Source organism: Typopeltis vanoorti, chromosome 4 (assembly GCF_054136105.1).
Source record: "Typopeltis vanoorti isolate ZY-2024b chromosome 4, IOZ_Tvanoo_1.0, whole genome shotgun sequence".
NCBI lineage: Eukaryota > Metazoa > Arthropoda > Arachnida > Uropygi > Thelyphonidae > Typopeltis > Typopeltis vanoorti.
In genome coordinates this window covers 7,444,923-7,466,019 of record NC_143552.1, presented here as the reverse complement: position 1 = coordinate 7,466,019, position 21,097 = coordinate 7,444,923, and the positions used below count along the sequence as shown (strand labels likewise).

The window sequence follows — 21,097 nt, the reverse complement described above, 5'->3', positions numbered from 1 at the left end:
TTAGTAATAACCAGTCCATGTCCTGAGCAGAAATCCAACAAGTATTTGCCCTTATTATTAGCTTTGCTCTTTTCTCCAAATTTTCCCAAAATATTTTTGTATGTCTGGCAATAATTTCCTACTCTGCTATTTAGATCTCCAACAAAGACCTACATTTCATTTTTTATGGTGTCAGTTGCTTTTTGTAAAGCCTCTAAAAATTCCTCTACTTCTACGTTAGGAGAACCTTCTGTGGGACCATAAGCACAAATAAGTCTCATTGTCCAGTTCCCCATTCTGATATTTGCCCACATCACTACTTGAAATTGCCTGCCATTCAAGAAGATTAGCCTTGTATTTAGTGTTGAATACTATGGCTACTTCTTCTTTTCCTTGATTGCCATTGCCTGAATATAACATTCTGTATTTATTGCTCAGAAAGCTCTGACCGATTTTTTGTCTTTTTTGTTTCAGTCACCCCTATTATGTCGATCTGGTACTTATCTAATTCCTCAGCTAGCTCCATTTCTTTGCCATTCAGGCTTCTTATGTCGATAGTACTGATCTTCATTTCTGGTGATATTGATTTGTGGTGTGTTTTAGGATTTGAAAAAAAAAAAAAAAAAAAAAGAAATGGAATTTTTCCCTTGTAATTGTCAATTTTAATCATTAAACTTTGCCGTTATATCTGTTAGAAATCCAAGATTTATTAACCAATTTTTATTTTCTAATTCTTCGTAAAAATTACCTCTTGATGTAATAAATTCTTTTATTTGCGACACAAGAATAATAAATTGCTCAAGTATTTTACCTCTGCTCAACCACCTCACTTCAGTTTGTAATAGTAGGTCATCATTTTCAGTGTTTTCATCTTTCAAAAGTAATTTAAATAACTTGTGTTGAGTTACGTTTGATTTTATCAAATTAATAATTTTTGTTGCAGTTGACATTAAATGTTTAAAATTGACAATTTTAGTGTATGACATTTCCTGATGAATAAGACAATGATATGCAATAAATTTAGGAAATAAAGAGTCCTGTCTGCACAAGCCAATAAATCGATTTTCCTTATCAGTCATTGCTTGTGCACTATCAGTAGTAATTGAAGTTAATTTGTGAATTTATAATTTTTTGTATAGTACAAAATCTTTAAATACGGAAAATATATCCTCTCCTCTAGTGTGCCCCTTCAATGGAAGAATTTTAAGAAATTCTTATTTTGTAGAAAAATCATGAAATACCATTTTCGCTGAAATTGCTAATTGTGATGTATCTGTTATGTCTATCAATTCATCCAGCTGTAGCAAAAAGAAAACACATTTTGCCATATCATTTGCTAATTCTCTTTCTAAATAAACTGCAATTGATTCAATTCTTCTAGTTACAGTTCTTGCTGATAACTGCAATGTATTTATAGCCGAAACTATTTCGGTTTTATTTTTGAAATCTTCAAAAAGTATATCTGCAGCTTCTAATATAGCTTCTTTAATTAAATCTCCATCTGTAAATGTTTTTTTTCTTCTTAGCTAGCAAATGTGAAATTTTAAAAGATGCAACTGTTGCTGCTTTTGACTGTTGCAACGGTTTAGTAAAAAAAACTTTGCTGTTTAGTAATGGATGATTTCAAAGATAAAATCTTTTTTTTTTTTTTTTTTTTCATTTTTAGGATTTCACTGGATAGTCAAAATTAAAATTGGTGTGAATGGTTTTGAAATATCTTCCTACATTACTTTTTTAGAAATAGCCACACTATTATTGCATAATAAACAAATACATTTGCCATTAACATTGATAAAGCAATACTCTTCCTCCCATTATAAATTATATATTTAGTTTAATCCTTTATCCAAGTGTAAGCAAACAAAATTTGCGTCTGAAGTATCTTCAGGACTGGTGCAACTCGTGGTAAAGGTGGTATAAGTTCTCATCACTTGCCTTAGTATCTCCCATAATGCAAAGCACATCTCCTTGCAGACATGTGTAATGCTATGCATTAAGGGAAGGGCCATTACCCAGATCAGTTTCAGTGTATTAATACACTAAAATCTTGTGAGATCCCCTGGATCACCAGCTACCTGAAGGATCAAAACTCATTGTTGTTCCCCTCAGTAACAGGCTCATCTTGTCACTGAGAAGACCTCTCAGTGTTTGGCTCTACCCAGTGGCAGGCTCACTTCACCACTGAGCAGAAGCGCTCATATTTCATCTGAGGGATAACAGCAACAGCTGTGCCTCAGTTAACTACATGGGCTACAGCATTGCCATCCATTACCTCTCTACCTGGGTAACAGCAACAGCCAAGCCTCAGAACTTCATTGGCTACAGCATTGCTATCCATCACCCATATCCATAACTTCCAACCGGTTTTGACCCTTAGGGTTCTCATCGGTGGGAGCTAGACCCAGTGGTAATACCAAGGTCGAAGTAATGGAGAAGTCATATTTATCTATACGAGTTGCCAAAAGGTGTCACACCTTATTATTAAATTACTCTGGATTAGAGAAAGATGTTGGAAGTTATTTTCACTTGGTTAGACTATATATTATTATAATTACGGCCATTTTGCCTGCTTCAGTTTAGGAGTGCTCCTGTTTAAATGTCATTGGTTGTTTACTCACGGCATTTAAACAGGGGCACTCCTACACTGAAGCAGGCAAAATAGCCGTAATTATAATAGTTTATTAAGAGGAGTAACATGGGAGTTTTCCCAGAAATAATATATATAAATTATATATTTAGTTTTGGCAACTCGTATAGGTAAATATGACTTCTCCATTACTTCCACCTTGGTATCACCACCACTGGATCTGGCTCCCACTGATGAGACCTCAATAGAGGTCGAAACCAGTGTGGGTAGTGGCCCTTCCCTTAATGCATAGCATTATTAGTGGTTGAGACAGTTGTAGGTGTCCTCCCGCGATGAGTCTTCGGACTCCTTTTAGGTGTCATGAATAATAATAATTATTATACATGTCCTTAAGGAGATGTGCTTTGCATTATGGGAGATCCTAAGGCAAGTAATGAGAACTTATACCACTTTTACCATGAGTTGCCCCAGTCCTGAAGATACTTCAGGTGCAAACGTTGTTTGCTTACACTTGGATAAAGGATTAAACTAAATATATAATTTATAGTCTAACCAAGTGAAAAAACTTCCAACTCTTCCTCCCAGTCATCATTAAAATAGTACATTCTTTTCCTTTCACGTTTATCCATTATAAAGGGTTAAAAATATGTTTGTAAACAAAGTATTTTACATTTACACTGATAGCGGGAGTGATTCCAAACACACATACTAAAAAACAAAGGGTTCTGACAACGTTTAGAAGTGGTGTGAAGAGTAGTGAGAGCGTTCGCATTTGGTAACTTATAATCAGTAACTTGTAATTTGGTAACTTCTCTTAATAGGCACAAATAAAGCAGTTTACAATAATTTCTCTGAGGGCACACTAAAAATTCAATGCAGGCACCATGATGCTTGCAGGCACTGCATTTCCCTCTCCTGGACTAGACAGTATTAAAGAGAATGCAGATGATATGCATTGGCAAATTTGCACAGCGAGTGTAAGTCGAGTAATTATTATGGGTGACTTCAACTATCGAGACACAGAAGGGGGGAATAATCATAGGGAGAAAAGGAAGGACATGAAATTTATGCAGTTGCTAAGAGTTAATTACCTGGGACAACATGTAATGGAGGGGACACAAAGTTTGAGAGTACTGGATTTGGTCATAACATCAGAGAACTTTGCAGTAATCAGTGTAGCCATACTACTTCTTCTTGAAGGAAGCAATCATGTTGTATTGACTAGGAAGATTGTCAGACTTTAATGCGGTGATAGTTTCACTGCACTAAAGTCTCACATTAAATGTCTGACAATCTTCCTAGTCAACACAACAAATCAGTACATCGATTACAGTGAAACTACAACTGCATTAAAGGGGCTCATAAAAAGACAGTAAATTACAGGCCAATCAGTATACTAGTGATAAAGGTGTTAGGTAAGTTGGTAAAACACAGGATTCAGGACTGTCGAACAGGAATATGATACTCTATAGGGGAAACATGATTTTGTGAAGGGCATGTCTTGCCTTAGTAATTTTCTAACATTTTATAATAAAGTGAAAAATTAAGTTATATAAAAAAAATGGCTACTTGGTGATACGGTTAAATGCCTTGGATGAGGGAGTGGCATATGGTCATATCAAAGAGGGTGTGTGAGGAAGTTTGGGAGGAAGGCAAGTGATTCCTGTTGTACAACAGGACTCAGTACTTAGTTCTCTGTTGTTTAATATGTCCATCAGTGATATACAAGTTGATTTAAATATTCAGTTGTTTGCTGTTGATGCAAAGCTAGAAAGAGGATCTCTACATCAATGAAGATCCTGCAGTATAGATTAGCAGTCACATCATTATTGGTTGATAAAGCAAAGAATTTGGGAGTGATTATGGACAGGGAATTGAAGTTTAGAGGACACATTGAAAAGGTGGTCAGAACAGCACGTCTGATTATGTAGTTATTGAAGAAATGAAGATGTGGTTGAGAGCATTCAGTGGTGATTGAGCAAGAGTATGGCAGGTCTATGGAATGCTCCATATGAGAATAGACTGAAGGTCTGTGAGCTTTGAAAACTAGCTGATAGAAGTATATAGTGTATATAAGCTATTAAACAGGTTTTACTGGATTGGCACTGAAGTGCATGTTTTTTTCAGTACATGGCAGGAAGCAGAAGAACATGGGGTCACTCCTGGAAATTGTATTAAGGTGTTAGGACTAGATTTTTTTGGTTTTGAGAATGATAAATAGAAGGAATGGTTGAGTACTTGAGGTGAACGAGTTCAAGGAGAGGTATGATAGGTATTGTGTGAACAGTGGTAGTGTGGATCTCCTGGAATGAGTTTTTTGACTCCCATGGAGATGCCTGAATAGTAATAATTCCACTAACTTATTCCATCTGCTCTGTCAAAAATGTATGGTCTTTTACTTGACATTGTTGGACTGCACCTGTTCAAGTTCTGCTGTTACATATGCTAATTTAGCATTATTTGGACACAGCTGAATATCTTCCCAATCTTCTCTCAAATTTTGTTCTCTGTCATTGAAATACAAATTAAACAACAGTGGTTCAGAAACATAATCCTGCACTTTTTATGTGCAGGATTATGTTGTAATATAATAAAATGTAAGCTTATAGTATATTAATACTGTGTGGGCTAAGAAGTTTTCTGTTTTTATTACTTTTTTTTTTTTTTTTTTGTAGTTTTATTTCTCTTTTATATGGTTCAGAAACCCTGCACTAGAGACCAAACACGGAATTTTTTCAAGCTACTTCAGCCCTCCAGTAAGCAGGGTGGTGGTCTCACACAGCAGGTAATGATATTCATCTCCCACCCAAAGACAGTCACAAACGTGTGTAGAGGCTTAAGTGCTGTGAGGACATCATGTTGGAGGCTTAATGGATTTTTTTACAACACTCAAAAAGAATTAAAATAGAATTTAATACTTCCTGTATTTCGTCCTAGTCACTAGGACATCTATGGGGATTACAAAAACAATTAATGTAACATATACACAAATAACAAACAATACTAAGCCCAACCACGTGGGTGACACTAAAGTCCTATCTAGGTAGAGCGCCCTCTAAGGGCAGTAGTAGGTGGCCTGGAATGTAAGGTGGGAACTCTGGTGATGAGTGTTTCCCAAATCTTCGGAAGCTTAATGCAACCGTATTTATTGAGATTTGGTTGGTTTTTGAGAGCTGTTGCTGCTTCTAAGAAAAGTCTCTCTTTCTTGAATTTGCTGTGGTGGAGCATGGTGGTTTTCTTCCATGATACCCTGTGGGTGGTGTCCAAAACATGGTCAGCCAAGCCTGAATGGCCATAGTTGTGTTTGAAGATGTAAGACTTGTGTTCCTCTAGACGGATGGATGCTGATCTGCCTGTCTGTCCAAAGTATGCCAACTTACAGGAACAGGGTACTTTTTAAACTCCAGGCAGAGAGAGAGGAGGGAGCTGATCTTTCATAGAACGGATAAGGGTAGCAAGTTTGCGGTGGGGCTTATATGCTGTGTGTAGGTTGTACTGTTTTAGTATCTTGGCTATTTTTTCGGATGTGCCACGGATGTAGGGTATGGTGATGGCATTTTTAAAATCTTGTTGACGAGAAGGACTGGGAATGGGGGAGGAGTTGATTATTTATCAACTCCTCCCCCATTCCTCGAACCTAACTGTATAACAAGAGTTAGTGAATAATGGATGAGTGGTGAAATTTTGTGAAGCAGTGCAAATGTTTTAGTTGCATTGAACTTTTCAGAATCATTATGTGGAATTACTTTGTCACTTATGATGGAACACCTTGTTGGCTTGTGTTATTACTGAATACTTGTATTATAAAAAATAAATAAAATTCTTTTAACATTTTATTCTTTAAAGAGAGTAAGCAGGATTATTTTAGCTCTTTGGGAATTTGTAGGCAGCTGAGCTCTAGCCAGAGTTGATACAGGCAATGTTCTCTTTCAGCTGCATAATTGCATGGCTATGTAGCAGCCAGTGCAGAAAGCTAATAAGTCTCTCTTCCCCTCTTACTGTCAGAAACAATTTGCACTAACAAAGTATGTTTTTGTTATCATAATATTGACAGAGCAGTTTGATTCTGACAAAGTGTCCAGTAAAAAGATGGGTGTGAGACAAATCATGACTTTTAAAACTGCAGGAAATTTTAAGTTATCATGGCTGAATGAATTAGTCAACACTGATAATTCAATATGTATGTATATAATTCAATATGTATTTTATGTACAATTATATTTTCAACTGAATAAAAATATTTTTGAAAATCAGTGCCCCACTTCTCTGGTCCCAGGAGTGCTCAGGCCAACCCAATTGCTGCTGAGAACATCAGGATTGCGCATTTGCTGGCCTGGCTTAAAGGGAACATTAGTTACTGCTATGAGAATTCACGTTTATTGATGATTAGAAGACTTACGGTGATAAGCATAGCAGACAACTGCTGCCATCTCATCTCTCCAATTTTATGTTATAAATTAACTATAATTAATAAATAAAATGCCAGTTATTTTTTGTCTGTAATTTAATCCCAAAATCTGGGATAAATTTGTACTCGATATTTGCACAAATATGAAGTACAAATTTGTGATTATGCACAAATACGAAGTACAAATGTGTGATTATGCACAAATATGAGAAAATGCAGATGGCATCTTACTTGACAAAATAACATGATGTGGAAAAATTAAATTCTAAAATATATCTGGTGCCATCTGATGTTAGCTAATTGATGCTGGACAATAATTTCACTGAGTAATATGTATTTTAAAAAAATTGTTTGTATTTGTGAATAATGTTCTTGACATAATTTCTGAGTAATCTCAATTGTGCCATAATTGAATACTGATCACTGTATGGTGAAGAAAATTATTATTATACTTGTATATTAAAATTGAAACTTTTTTTTTTGGTAGGATCTGGCTTGTTGGGCACTTGGAAACATGATAGCAGATTGTTCTCAATGCCGAATGCATCTGAAAGTTCTGGGGCTGCTTACTGCCCTTTTGTCTCTCTTACGGGTAAACTGGTACACTTTTCTTTCTTTCTTTCAGTAGTAGCAATTTATGTTGGCCTATGTCTTTAAATATCTCAGAAGTTTGTGTAAGTTATAGGAGTATTTATCACTACTATTATTATAACAAATCTTCATAAAGTCATTTATTGTGGAAGGTTTCACTTAGTGAGCAAAATATCTATCATATTTAATCTTAAATTCATTCATGTTTCTTGCATTTACAGTGCGTTATACTCACCCATCACTCTCCTTGTAAAAAAACTCTATTCTCACTCTTCCCTTTGCTGTACATTTACACAATAATAATGTCCTCTCCCCTCCCTTACCTTCTGCCACGTAATAATATTAAATGGTATCTCAATGAGGTCAGAAGATGCATTGTATGAGACTGATTATTCACTCAGTGAGTTTAAGAAGTTATGATACTTATTTTACTCATTGACAAAGCATTCACAGCCATGTTTGGCAACCCATTCACCATCCTTCAAGCAAAAGATTTATTAATAACATCCTTGCTACACTCTTACACAATTTCCAGGGGCAACTCCCTCATTATCTCTCTTCCTGCCATATACTGAAAAAAGTATTTATTGTCAATCAAATAAAATCCCTTTAATAACATATATGCCCCTTTTTAGCTTATCAGCTAGTTTTTGAAGCCCACTGACCGTCATCTCTTCTTATAGGGAACATTCTACAGACCATAATCTTTGTGACTCACCTCCGGATCATCTCCTCCACTTCATCCCCACAGAATCCAGGTGACCAGACCTGCGCGCATTAGTACAGATGTGGCTTTATAAAGGGGAACAATAGCTTCCTTATCCCTACTTGTCAGTGTGTTCTTCAACCAGCACATAATTTGATGTGCTATTTTTGCTACCTTTGCAATATGCTCTCTCTCTCTACACTTCAACTCCCTACTGACATTGTCAATGGAGAGTTGAAAGTTGAAGTCAAATCCCTGGCCTCATCAGTTTCCTGCAGTTCACTTCCATCGATATAGTGGCACACAACTTGAGTTCTTTTCTTTCCAAAGTGCATCACCTTACACTTGGACATGTTAAAGTATCCCCCATTTACCTTTCCCATAATCAACAAATACTAAGTACAACAATACTAAGTACTGAGCTCTGTTGCACATAACTAGTCACTTCCTCCTCCTCCTGAACTCTTTCATAAACCATTCTTTGATATCTATCCTTCAGCTACCCTTGGATCCAAATCACCAGATTCATATCCCTCTCCATTTGCTACAATTTATGCAGCATAGTTCTATGTGGAACTGAAATGCCTTTTCAAAATCTAGCAGTATCATTGAGTAGCCACTTCCTTTATCCAACTCCATTGTCATTTTATTATAAAAAGTAAGCAGATTACTAAGGCAAGAACTATTCTCCACAAAACCATGTTGCCTCTTATAAAGTATCATATTCCTGTCCACCCAGGTCTGAATTTTGTATTTTATCAACTTCTCTGATACCTTATTCACAACTTCTGAAATACTGATTGGCCTGTAATTGCTACTTCTGCCTTCGAGCCTCCTTTATGCAGTGAGACTATTTTGCCCTCCTTCTACTCCATTGGCACCTTCCCAGAATTGAGGCTTAAAGTAAACTGCTTGGTCAAAGGACTCCAGGAATTAAGAGTGGAGGGAGCTGATTTTTATTCCTGTTCAATTCATGGAGTATATAAAGTTCTCTCATCCCGCTAGTCGGGTACTTTGGACAGATAGATTAGCCATAATCCACTTAGAACACATCTCCAATCACAACTAGGATAAGTTTGGTCTTGTGGATCATGCTGTGGAATACTGCTCACATAATTTATCATTATTATTATTATATGGACACCTCCATGGAGTCCAAAGACTCATCGCAGGAGACCCAATCTATCCACATAATCATACCTTTCCTTGAACCCCTTGACAGAGCACTCACAACTGATGCTGGCAACACATTCCACTCATTCACAACTCTCCAAGCAAAAAATCTAGTCCTCACACCTCTACTAACCACACCTTTATTCAACTTCCAGAGAGGATGTTTCTAGAAACATTAAAGCCGCTTAAATGTTTCTATCATATCCCCTCTTTTTCTCCTATCAACCAATTTCTGCAATCCACACACCCTCAATCTATCCTCATAGGGAACATTCCACAGGCCATGCACTATCTTTGGTCACTCGCCTCTGAGTCCTCTCCACTGCCTTCTCATCTCCAAGAAACCCAGGGGACCAGACTTGAGCACAGTAATCCAGATGTGGGCATGTCAAGGCCTTATAAAAAGGAATAACTTCCTTATATCTACTTGTTAATGTGTTCTTCAATAGCCAGGTAATCTTATGGGCTACCTTAGCAATATGTCCTCTAAACTTTAAATTCCCTACCTGCCACCACCACCATCTCTAGTTTCATCTATTTCTTAGAGTACAGTGCATTAATGTGATACACAGCTTGTAATCTGTTTATCCCAAAATGCATAACTTTGCATTTCTCCTGAAGAACGTATTTAAATTACCCTTCAAATTCTCCACATCCCATTAACTATTACTCTACCTAATTTTGCATCATCAGCAAACAACTGAATATTTCCTATCAGGTTATTTCCTATATCGTTTATTTATCAATTAAACAGCAATGGACCCAGCACTGAACCTTGCAGCACATCACTAGTCACCTGTTTTTACCTTGATTCTGCCCCCTCCATATACCACTTTTTGATGTCTGTCCAGCAGCCACTCTCTTATCCACTTAACCAGTGTCATATTTATCCCTGTTTGTTCTAATTTGCATAACAGAGTCTAATTTGCATAACAGAGTCTATAATTTGCTACAGCAGTCTTAGAATCTCCCTTATGCAAGGGAATTATTTTTCCCTCTTTCCACTCCCTTGGAACTTAACCAAAGCTGAGATTTTTAATTAAAGAGCCTAGTCAATGGCATTGCCAAGTCCGTTGCACCACATTCTTGCAAAACCCTAGCTGATATCCCATCTAATCCTACAGCTGTATTTACATTGAAATTCTGCAATGTCCTAAGAATCTCTAATTCATCCACTTCTGTTCCCACATTAATGTCTGTCACATAGGTTACATCAGTAACCTCACTAGATGATATACCCTTGCAAAGTGGTCACTCAGTAATTGAACTATTTTATCATTAAGGTTAATTTTCCATAGTTGTTCTTCCTCTTACTTGCCACATAATAAAAGAACTCTATGGGATTTCCTTTGACCTGCTTGGCTAGATTCTTCTCATAATCTGATTTTGTCTTCCTTGTCATGCTGCTCACCTTTCTTGTCTGAGCCATGTACTGTCCATGAGTTTGCTGGTCACCTTTCTCTTTATATAAAGAGAAAGGTGACCAGCATTTTCTTCTTCTTCAGCTCATGCTTAATGATATTACTCATCCATTTAACTCCTACCTGATTAATCCTCCTTATTCTAGGTATACAATTTTATATTGCTTCCTCTAGATGACCCTTAACTTCCATGCATTACTAACATCCTTACCCTGCAGTGTTTTGTGCCATGGTACATATTTAAGCTTCTTCTTAAGCTTGTCATAATCATCTGCCTTGTACTTCCACATATATCCTTTCTTGAGAATGGCGATGCATGTCTTCCAGATAATGTGTGGAACTCTCTGGCTTACAGCAACAACCCACTGTATATTTTGTCTTAATCACCCACCATATTGTTTCAAATGAACAGCCTCCTTTTTTTTTTTTTTGTTGCTGCAATTCATTTGTCATTATCAGCAGTTCTCCTCCCCTTCATCCTATCTTCTCTGAAAATACTAAACCCTTCACATTCAATCCCTGTAACTACATCATCTGCTGTTATCTAAGTCTCACTAATGCTTATAACTTTTGGCAAGGTTGCACTAACCAATGCCAAAATCTCTTGCTTGTTGTCCCTGATACTTCTGGCATTGGTATATAGAAACTGCTGCATCTCTTTAGTACCCCACCAACCTTTACATCCTGAAATGACTACCCTATTCGATATTTTTACTTGAGAGACTAGATTCCACTTTTGGTAATTCTCACACTCACTTACCTCATAGGTGCCTTCACACAAACTCACTTGCTTCCACCCTAATTGCGTAACGTTTTCTGAGTTTGCTTCAGCATGTTTTTGAACAATGGTCTCTCCAGACACCTAATACCAAAACCATGTAGATGCAGTCCATCAGCATTGTACAAATCCTTCTTTCCATCAAACACAGACTACAGATCAACAAATCTTACATCATTCCTTCTGTGCAATCTATGTATAGACTCATTTGCTACCAACGCCACTCCTCCTTAGTTTGCCTCTATCATACCATGGTAGACCTACAATCTTCATCTTTTCACTCTTCAGTTTTGCCTTTTCTAACAACTCTTTTAAACTTCCATCATAGAATACTTCTTGCATCTCAAATCATTTGTACCAACCAAGACAATCATTTCCTTCAACTTACCTTTTTGCATCCATAATCAGCGGGAAAAAAAAAACACCTCATGCTTCATCACATCAAATGTAGAATAGAAAAACTTTTTAGAATTTGCAGCTTCCCTCAGAAATTCAAATAACTTAATTCAAATAAGATCTTAACAACTATTGATGACACACAAATTGGCCTATACTGAGTACTCTGGATGTCAGTAAAGCTGTGGGACTGGATGGTATTTCACCACGAGTTTTGAGAGAATGTGCTAAAGAAATTACAACTCCTTTGACCTGGCTTTTCAATGAAAGTCTGGCTACAGGAAAGGTGCCCAGGGAATGGAAGGAAGGTAGTGCCATTGCATAAGGGTGGTAGCAGACTGGAAGTGTCTAATTATAGGCCAATTTGTGTGTCATCAATAGTTGTTAAGATCTTATTTGAATTAAGTTATTTGAATTTCTGAGGGAAGCTGCAAATTCTAAAAAGTTTTTCTAAATTTTACCTCTAAATCCTGAACCTGCCCTATCCTTCTAGTATTAAAATTTACTCCTCCAGGAATGAAATACTGCAATAAAGTGTTCATTCATAAAGTGAACAATTCCACTATGTGCTCTGGATCAGTCACTCTATTCCCATTTTTGTACCACAATGTCATTCTTCCACAATCATTTCTCCTCCTACTGGCCACAGCTAAAAAAATCCCTAGGATTTTCTTTTGATCTTAGGGCCAATTCTCATATTTCAGTTTTGCTTTCCTTACCATACTAATCACTCTCCTGGCCAAAGTGTTATATTTTTCATGCATCTCTCTTCACCTATCTCCTCATATCTCTTCCATAGCTGCTTCTTCACATGCAGTTCCTGTTTAATATTGTTTGTCATCCACTTTATTCCAAATTGTGTCCTCTTCTTCACTTGTGGAATACAGTTACTATTGCTGCTAACAAATATTCCTTCACAGTTTCGAAGCACTAATGATATCCCGGCCTTCCAATTCCTCCCTCCATAAAACTTTCCCAAGTTGATGTCTAAGACTATTATAATCACCTGCCTTATAATTCCACATACGTTCCCATCTCTTTGATACTCCTGCATGTCTATTCATCTTTCAAGTCAAAACTACATGGTCAGTCTCTCCAACTGGTGGTCGAGATGTCATCTCAGTTATTATCAACTCTTCTGCCTGGCCTTCTGATGCTATGACCAAATCGAAAACTCTTGAACCTCTTGTTCCCTCTATTACATGTTGCGTGAGACATTTGTCTAAGAATTCTAGAAATTCCATTCCCTTATTGCTACGTGCATCTTCCTCTCCCCAAATTATACTGCTGTAGTTAAAATCCCCCATAACAATCATTCTTCTTGCATTTGCCAAGATCAACTGTCTAAACATCTCCTGGTCCCCCACCCTCTGTGCTCCTTGGTTTGTAGCAAAACCCCACTAAATATCCTGTCTTGCCCACCTCTACCTCACGCCATATGCTTTCAAAATCATTATTGTCACTGCCTTCCAAAGCCTCCACTCTTAGATTACGTAAGTCGTCACTTATCATAAGCAGTACTCCACCACCACGCTTTCCCTTCCTATCCTGCCGAAAAATGCTGTACCCTGCTACTTCTATTCCTGTTATTATATCTTCTTCTGTCAACCACGTCTCTGTGATCCCAATAATCTTTGGCCAGGCTGATGCCATCAGCGCAAACAATTCTTCTCCTTTATTCTGGATACTCCTGGCATTAGTGTAAAGCGTAAAAATGCCACTGTTTCTATATCCAACATTATCCCCTCTAGACTCCACTTGGCGCAGCGTTACCTCATGTCGTCCTCATTCCCACAAGAGGCCACCCCTGCTACCATCCACCCTGGGCATTCTGGTTTCCCTGATACATCGACTCGTTCAGAACAGCAATCTCTCCAGATGCCAATGTTCTTCCTCATTCAAATGCAAGTGGTTTCTCGCATACAATTCCTTTCTGTCCTCAAATGCCCTCCAAGCATCCACATGTTCCAATCCTCTCTTCTGATACATTCTAGCTATTATATTATATTATTCAATATTTCTGCTCAGCTCGTCACAGTCATACCTAGGCAACACATACACTATCTTTCTTCTCTGTATCTTCTTTTGTGCAATCTCAAGCAAGAATCTCATATCTCTCGCTGCCCAATTTACATTACCTCTCAAGTAATTTGTTCCTTCCATCACAATCATCTCATCCACCCTTTCACCCCTCTTAATTGCCATAACCACACTTTCTATCATTCCTCCAGGCAAACACTCCTCACGCATCCTGTCTTGCACACCATGGATCATTGAGTCCCTATACATTCACCTCTTACCACCCTGTTCCTTTATTGCTCACATGCATCCCTCACTCTTTCTCTCTCTCATCTAACACTTTTTCTCTGTGTTCCCCTACTTACCTGCCTTCCTGACATCTCTCTATCCCTTATTCCAGTGCTCACTCGCATTCTCATTCCCTCTCTCCTACTGTGTCCATTCTCTCCTCTTCTATCATTCCCTCTCTTCCACTGTTTCCATTCTCTCCTTTTCTATCATTCCCATAACTCTCTCTCATTCCCTCTCCTCGACGGTTTCCATTCTCTCCTCTTCTGTCATTCCCATATCTCTCTCTCCCATTCCCTCTCTTCCAATTATTCTATTCTCTCCTATTATATCATTCACATAACTCTCTCTCCTTGGGTCAACTATGAGTATTAGCTGAGGGTGAAGAATTGGCTGCCTGTCTATCTTCAGGAAGTTCAGGCTATACAACTTCTTTACTCTCTTTGGAGCATAAATGCCATTAGAAGATTAATATATTTTTATGTATAAATTGTTATAACAATTTATAACTAAATCTTATGTTATAAAGAATTGCTGAACTATAGCATAGTTTTTTTTTGTAATGGTAAATCCCTTAAATTCACTCTTGCCAGTTATTATTTTACTTTAATAGGCTGAAACTGTATCATAAAACTGTTCTTATAAGGAGAATTTCATTAAGTTTAACTGAAGTTAGAAGAGTGTCTACATATGCAGACATCCCTTCGCACATCCAAGAAGCAGCACAACTCATAGGAGCAGCAGTGAATATTTTATTTTTTTCTTTTGTATTCCTGTTGAGGAAATTAGAATGGAGTATGATTTTTTGAAAGGAAAATAAAATTAAGAAACAGAATTGGAGACTAGTAGATGTTATCAGAGAGAATTTTTCTTTCAAATGCTAAACAACATCAGAAGATATAAATTCTAGGACTCATTTTTAAAAGGATAAAATAGCAATACCATTTTTGAAAAATGTGAATGCTTTTAATAATTGATATACTGTTTGTTTTCTCCATCCTGTGTTGCTAAATTCAATAAATTGGATTGAAAATATAATATTTTGTCTCAGAGGAGGAACTAGAGAGGAGGAACTACATGTTCCTCCTCTCTACTCTGCTATCTAAATTTATTTTACCCATACAAGAATATTAGTTTTCCTAATTTTTTTAAACAAATCTCATTTATTACATTCACTTATCATAATCCCAAAAATTAGACAACAGAACTGTAATACAAATATAAATAAATACACATTATTCACATTTACTACCTCAGTATATTGGAGACAAGATAAAAATATTCTTCAAGCAGCAAAAAAGAACTTTTATCAGTGTGAAAGGATTGTTTAGGAGAAAAAAAAACAAAAACAAAAACAAAAAAAAATGTTAATTCAACATAGTTTATTCTCTGTGTTCTCTTTTATTGATGTTTCTCGAAAGCAGATACTAAAATTTTTGATAAGATCTTTATACTGAAGTCTACTGAGGTAGTAAATGTGAATAATGTGTATTTATTTATATTTGTATTACAGTTCTGTTGTCTAATTTTTGGGATTATGATAAGTGAATGTAATAAATGAGATTTGTTTAAAAAAATTAGGAAAACTAATATTCTTGTATGGGTAAAATAAATTTAGATAGCAGAGTAGAGAGGAGGAACATGTAGTACAAACTTTAGTTGTGGTAGAAATATGCATATTATAACCGTGTGACTATGATTACTAATAATACATCTGCCCTTTTGTTTACTTCCTATTGCACTGTTCTCCTTGAAAAATCAAACATCTCATCACTTCTCACTCTTTTCAATCTCACAGTCCATAAATCTTTGGCATTTTTTGGAATGTACATAAAGCCATTACAGTCCATCCACTTAAAAAGAAGGTGGATGGACTGTAATGGTTGCACATTACTAAATCTTCAAGCTGAAACTTTTTGCACTGCTGATTCATTAACACATAGGAGCTATTTTTAAACTTTGAAATGCCATCAATAAACCACACAAGCATCCCACTGCAAAATTTAGTCACCCCACCCACACATATACATACATAAACAAACCTTATACAAAATTATAAAGATGGAGGGGTATTATGAAAAGTAAATAAACAATACCACTTTTAATTATAGAATACCATGTAATGCCACAGTAAAATATAAGTTATGTAAATATTTTGTCTTACATATTGTAAGACATCATCAGGAAAAACAGCAAAGAACAATAAGGAATTGAATAAAGAAACAGAGCACATGGGTTAAATTGAAATCCCTTTATGTATACAGTCACATGTTCATAGATTAAAACTATTGGACTGAAAATAATTAGTTAAAATATATTTAAGATATTACATTTTAATTAATATAATTATTAATTATATTAATAATTGAGGATAACAATTTCTCATACTTTTGGAATAATGAGGCAGTCGTTACAATTCAGGTTAGGTCTGTGAAGTAGGGCTTCAGCACTTTCTTTGTACAAATTCATGTTTATATATGGATCTGTTAGCAGCTTGGTGTTTTCTATTGGATACTGTGGTTAGTGTTTTCATTTCCAAGTTGTGCCAGGCCAGATTTGTGAGGTTTGATAAGCCGAATTTGGTCTTGATGTTCAGAGATATGTTTATTTACAGATCTTCCTGTTTGTCCATAATAAGTCAAGTTGCATGAACATGGCACTTAGTATACACCAGGTAGCATCATTGGTGAGAGTTTGTCTTTTGGAGAAGGTAGCATTTCGTTGATGGGTTTATAGGTAGCAATGAGTTGATATTTTTTTCATAATTTTTGCCACACACAATCAGAGATGCCTTTAATATATGGTGAGTCTCATGAGCTTCTTCTTGTCAGGGTTGCTGTATAGGAGAATGGTTAATTAATTTTTGGGTTATTCTTGGATTATATCCATTTAGTAAGGCTGTTTCTTTGAAAATTTTCAGTTCTTATTTTATAGATTCTTCAGAAGAACAAATCATGTGTGTTGTTGATACTGTAAAATTGTTTTATATTTTATTTTTATTAATTTATTTAATTATTTAACAATGTAACGAATGGATGTCTACTGTGTCAATGTAATATGTTTCTTATTTTTTATCGTAGTTGCTTGAGCTAGTCTAAACTGTCTATAGACTTCAATTTTTAATTGACACATAAAACTCGCAATTAATCTTAACCTTTAGTCCTTAACTTAGCTTAACCCCCCCCCCCCTCTCTCTCAAGGCCTTAAATATGCTCTTGCACGTGCTTGAATTGTAGACTTAGGAAAAGCCTCTGGAGCCGAGTCCTTAATCTACTTTGCCGTATTTCACTTTTATTATTATTATTATTATTATTATGGGTAACTCCAAGGAATCCATAGACTCATTGAGGGAGGCCCTCATCATGTCAAGAACAACTATTCGACATTCACACAGTATCTATCATACTTCGCCTTGAACTCATTTACAGTCATGGCACCCACAACAGACTCTGGCAGCTTATTTCACTCATTCACCACTCCAAGTAAAAAACCTAGCTCTAACACCCTTGCTAACCACACTCTTGCCCAGCTTCCATGTATAGCCCCTAGTCCTCCCACCACCAGTCCTATTCTCAAAAATATCTTCTGGATTAATCTTATAGAACCCTTCAGTAATTTGAATGTCTCAATCATATCACCCCTTTTCTGCCTATCAACCAATTTCTGCAACCCACAAATCTTCAACCTGTTCTCATAAGGTTCATTCCATAGACCTGCTATCATCTTGGTCCCTTGTCTCTGGAACCTCTCCACCTCCTCCCCATCCAGAAGTAACCGTGGCGCCCATATCTGGGCATAGTAGTCTAGATGGGGTCTTATCAAGGCTCGATACAGAGGAACAATAACATGTTTGTCTCTGCTTGTTAAAGTATTTTTCAGCAATCAAGTGATTTGATGAGCTAATTTGGCCACTTTTGCAATGTGCCCCCTAAACTTCAACTCCCTATCCACCAACACTCCCAAATCCCTGGCCTTGTTAATCTCCTGGAGTACAGAAAAATCTAGCCCTTCACCCTTCATGACAGCATTCATTCTGGAATTCCAAGGATGTCTTCATGGCCTTTCCCTACCCCATAAAATGAGGGTGGGAAAAGGACGCAAGGTCTGTATAAGCCTTTCAGAAGATTGTAAGTCTCGATCATATCACCCATCTTTCTCCTGTTTGCAGGTGTCTGCAGCCTACAAATTCTCAATTTGTGTTCATAATCAGCATTCCACTCTCTCCACTTATCAGAATCACCACAGAAACCAGACCTGCATGTAATAGTCTAAGTGAGGTCTCATATCTAGGTCTTATAAATAGGAAAATGACTTATCTTTACATGTCAAGGTTCATTTCAACAATACAATTATTCTCTGAGTTGTGTTTACAATCTTTGCTATATGGCCCCTTGAACTTCAATTTCCTGTCTACTAAAACTCCAAGATCCCTAGCCTAATCGCTTTCATCTAGCATAATCCCACCAATAGAATACGACATTAGATATCTAATCACATCAAAGTGCATGACCTTATATTTATTAACATTGAACTGGCTGCCATTTTCATCCCCACAATTCCAGCCTATTAAAATCATTCAACAAGTACTGCATATCAGCAGCACTCCTGATGTTCCTATCAATCTTTGCATCATCCTTAAATAGCTGTATGTTGCCCGTCAAACCCTTCTCAATGTCATTAATGTACAGATTGAATAAGAGTGGACCAAGGACTTATAGTACACCTTGTGGTACATTACTGGTTACATTAAATCTTGCACACTCACATACCCCATATACTACTTTTTGATATATCAGTCAGCCATCCTCTTGTCCAGCTAATATTCTATAATTCAAACCCATATTCTCCAAACTTCAAGACTACATTTAGCTGAATTAAACTGATATCCCCCATTCATTTGCTCTTGTGTCCATTTTATTCAAATCCTCTTGCAGCGCTACCACATCTGCACTATTACTAATAACCATTCTCAGCTTCACATCATCCAAAACAGCTGAATATTCCACTGCAATCGATTGACAATGTCATTGATATAAAGGTCCCAGTACTGAGCCTTGTGGTACCCCACTTTTAACCTTCTGCCTCTTGATAATGCCCCACCATACACAACTCTCTGATATCTATTAGATAGCCGATCCTGAATCCAGTTGACTAACCCGACATCTAAACCCATGTGCTGCAACTTAAATATCAGCTTATCATATGGCACCATGTCAAATGCCTTTGCAAAATTCAAAAAAATGGCAGTATATGCCTTTTCCTCATTAACCGCTCTTGTACTTTATTGTGAAAGGCAATCATATTACTAAAACAATACTCCCTTTTAACAAATCCATGCTGACTATCACGGATATCATTACATTCATCCTCCCACTGCTGTAAATGATCCCTCACTAATTTCTCCAAAATCTTAACAACTACTGATGAAATTCAAACTGGTCTATAGTTTGACACTTCCAGTCTGCTACCACCTTTATGCAGGGGTACACACTATCTTTCACTACTGGGGTACCTTGCTCATGGCCAGACTTTCAATGAAAAGCCAGTTGAACAAATCTCTCACATTCTCTCAAAACCCATGGTGAAATCTCATCCAGTCCCATTTGCTGTATTAACATTCAGAGTACTCAGTATTTGAAACACACTCCTCTTCCTTTTCTAAACCTTAAACCTGCCCTATTCCTCTAGTCTTATAACCTACTTCTCCTTGACAAAATACCCCCATAATGTGTTCATTGAACAACTCCACTATGTCCTTTGCATTACTCACTCTCTTCCCATTTTCATCCAAGAATGTCATTCTTTCACAATCATTCCTCCTCCTCCTTGCCACATAACAAAAAAATTCCTTTGGATTTTCTTGATCTCAGGACCAATCTCTTTGCGTATTCCAGTTTTTCGTTGTATACTACACCTCTGAATCAAAAAATTAGAATAGTCAAAGGCATGATTTGCAATCCTAATTTATTGCATAGGAAATAATTAATACCAAATATGAATTAGCATCATCTAAATCTACGTACATTGTAGATTATATAACCATGCAAACACATAATAACATAAATTATAAGAAAACTGTTATTTGAAATCATTCACAAAATTAGAATAATTTTGTAAATGATTTGCATATGGCCTATAGACTAGAAACAAGTTAATTTTTGTCTCTTGGGTAACTTCTTGAAGAGGTTTCTTCATAATTCCCCACAAATTCTCAATGAGGTTTAAATCTGGTGAATTTGCTGGCCAAGAAATTACATCAATTTGCCTTTCTTTGAGCCATTTGGTCTTGGAAGTGTGACAAGAGGATGAATGTTAAATTGTGAATGAAACTATGTTGTGTAATTTATTTTTTTTATTCACATTTAACATTGCATATTATGTATTAATCATAATTTGTATAAAGATTATTTATTGTTCCTTAATTAAGGATTACTATTTAAATATTTATTGTAAACTTAACCTACTATTAATTTATTAAATAATAATATGTGTAGAAATTTATGATAACTAAATATATATGTAAAGTAACGAAAAGTGTATTATAAATAATTGTATACGTAATGAAAGAGCGCTGATTAAGTAGCTCAAATATTCTGTTTATTCTTATTTGTGAAAATTTAACGTTATGTAATCACTTATGTAAGAGTAGAGCGTTGTGTTACATTAGCGAAATGTTTACGTTCATGCGTTGTCATGGAGACGCATGAAACAAACAAGCACGAGAGGAATACAGCGTGACCTTCGGACTGAA

The 21,097-nt window shown here is 36.4% G+C and overlaps 1 protein-coding gene across 5 annotated transcripts in view; it reads left to right on the top strand.

Annotated features, from left to right (window-relative positions):
• The window catches only part of LOC150107090 (uncharacterized), a 277,723-nt gene that overhangs the window by 57,646 nt on the left and 198,980 nt on the right, over positions 1-21,097 (top strand). For all 5 annotated transcript variants that reach the window (XR_016548230.1, XR_016548229.1, XM_090391628.1 and 2 more), the window contains exon 4: positions 7,462-7,566. Coding sequence is in view for 3 of the 5 variants with exons in the window: in XM_090391628.1 (XP_090247754.1) it covers positions 7,462-7,566 (105 nt within the window). In the remaining 2 variants the exon portion in view is untranslated. The remainder of the gene's footprint in view (positions 1-7,461; positions 7,567-21,097) is intronic.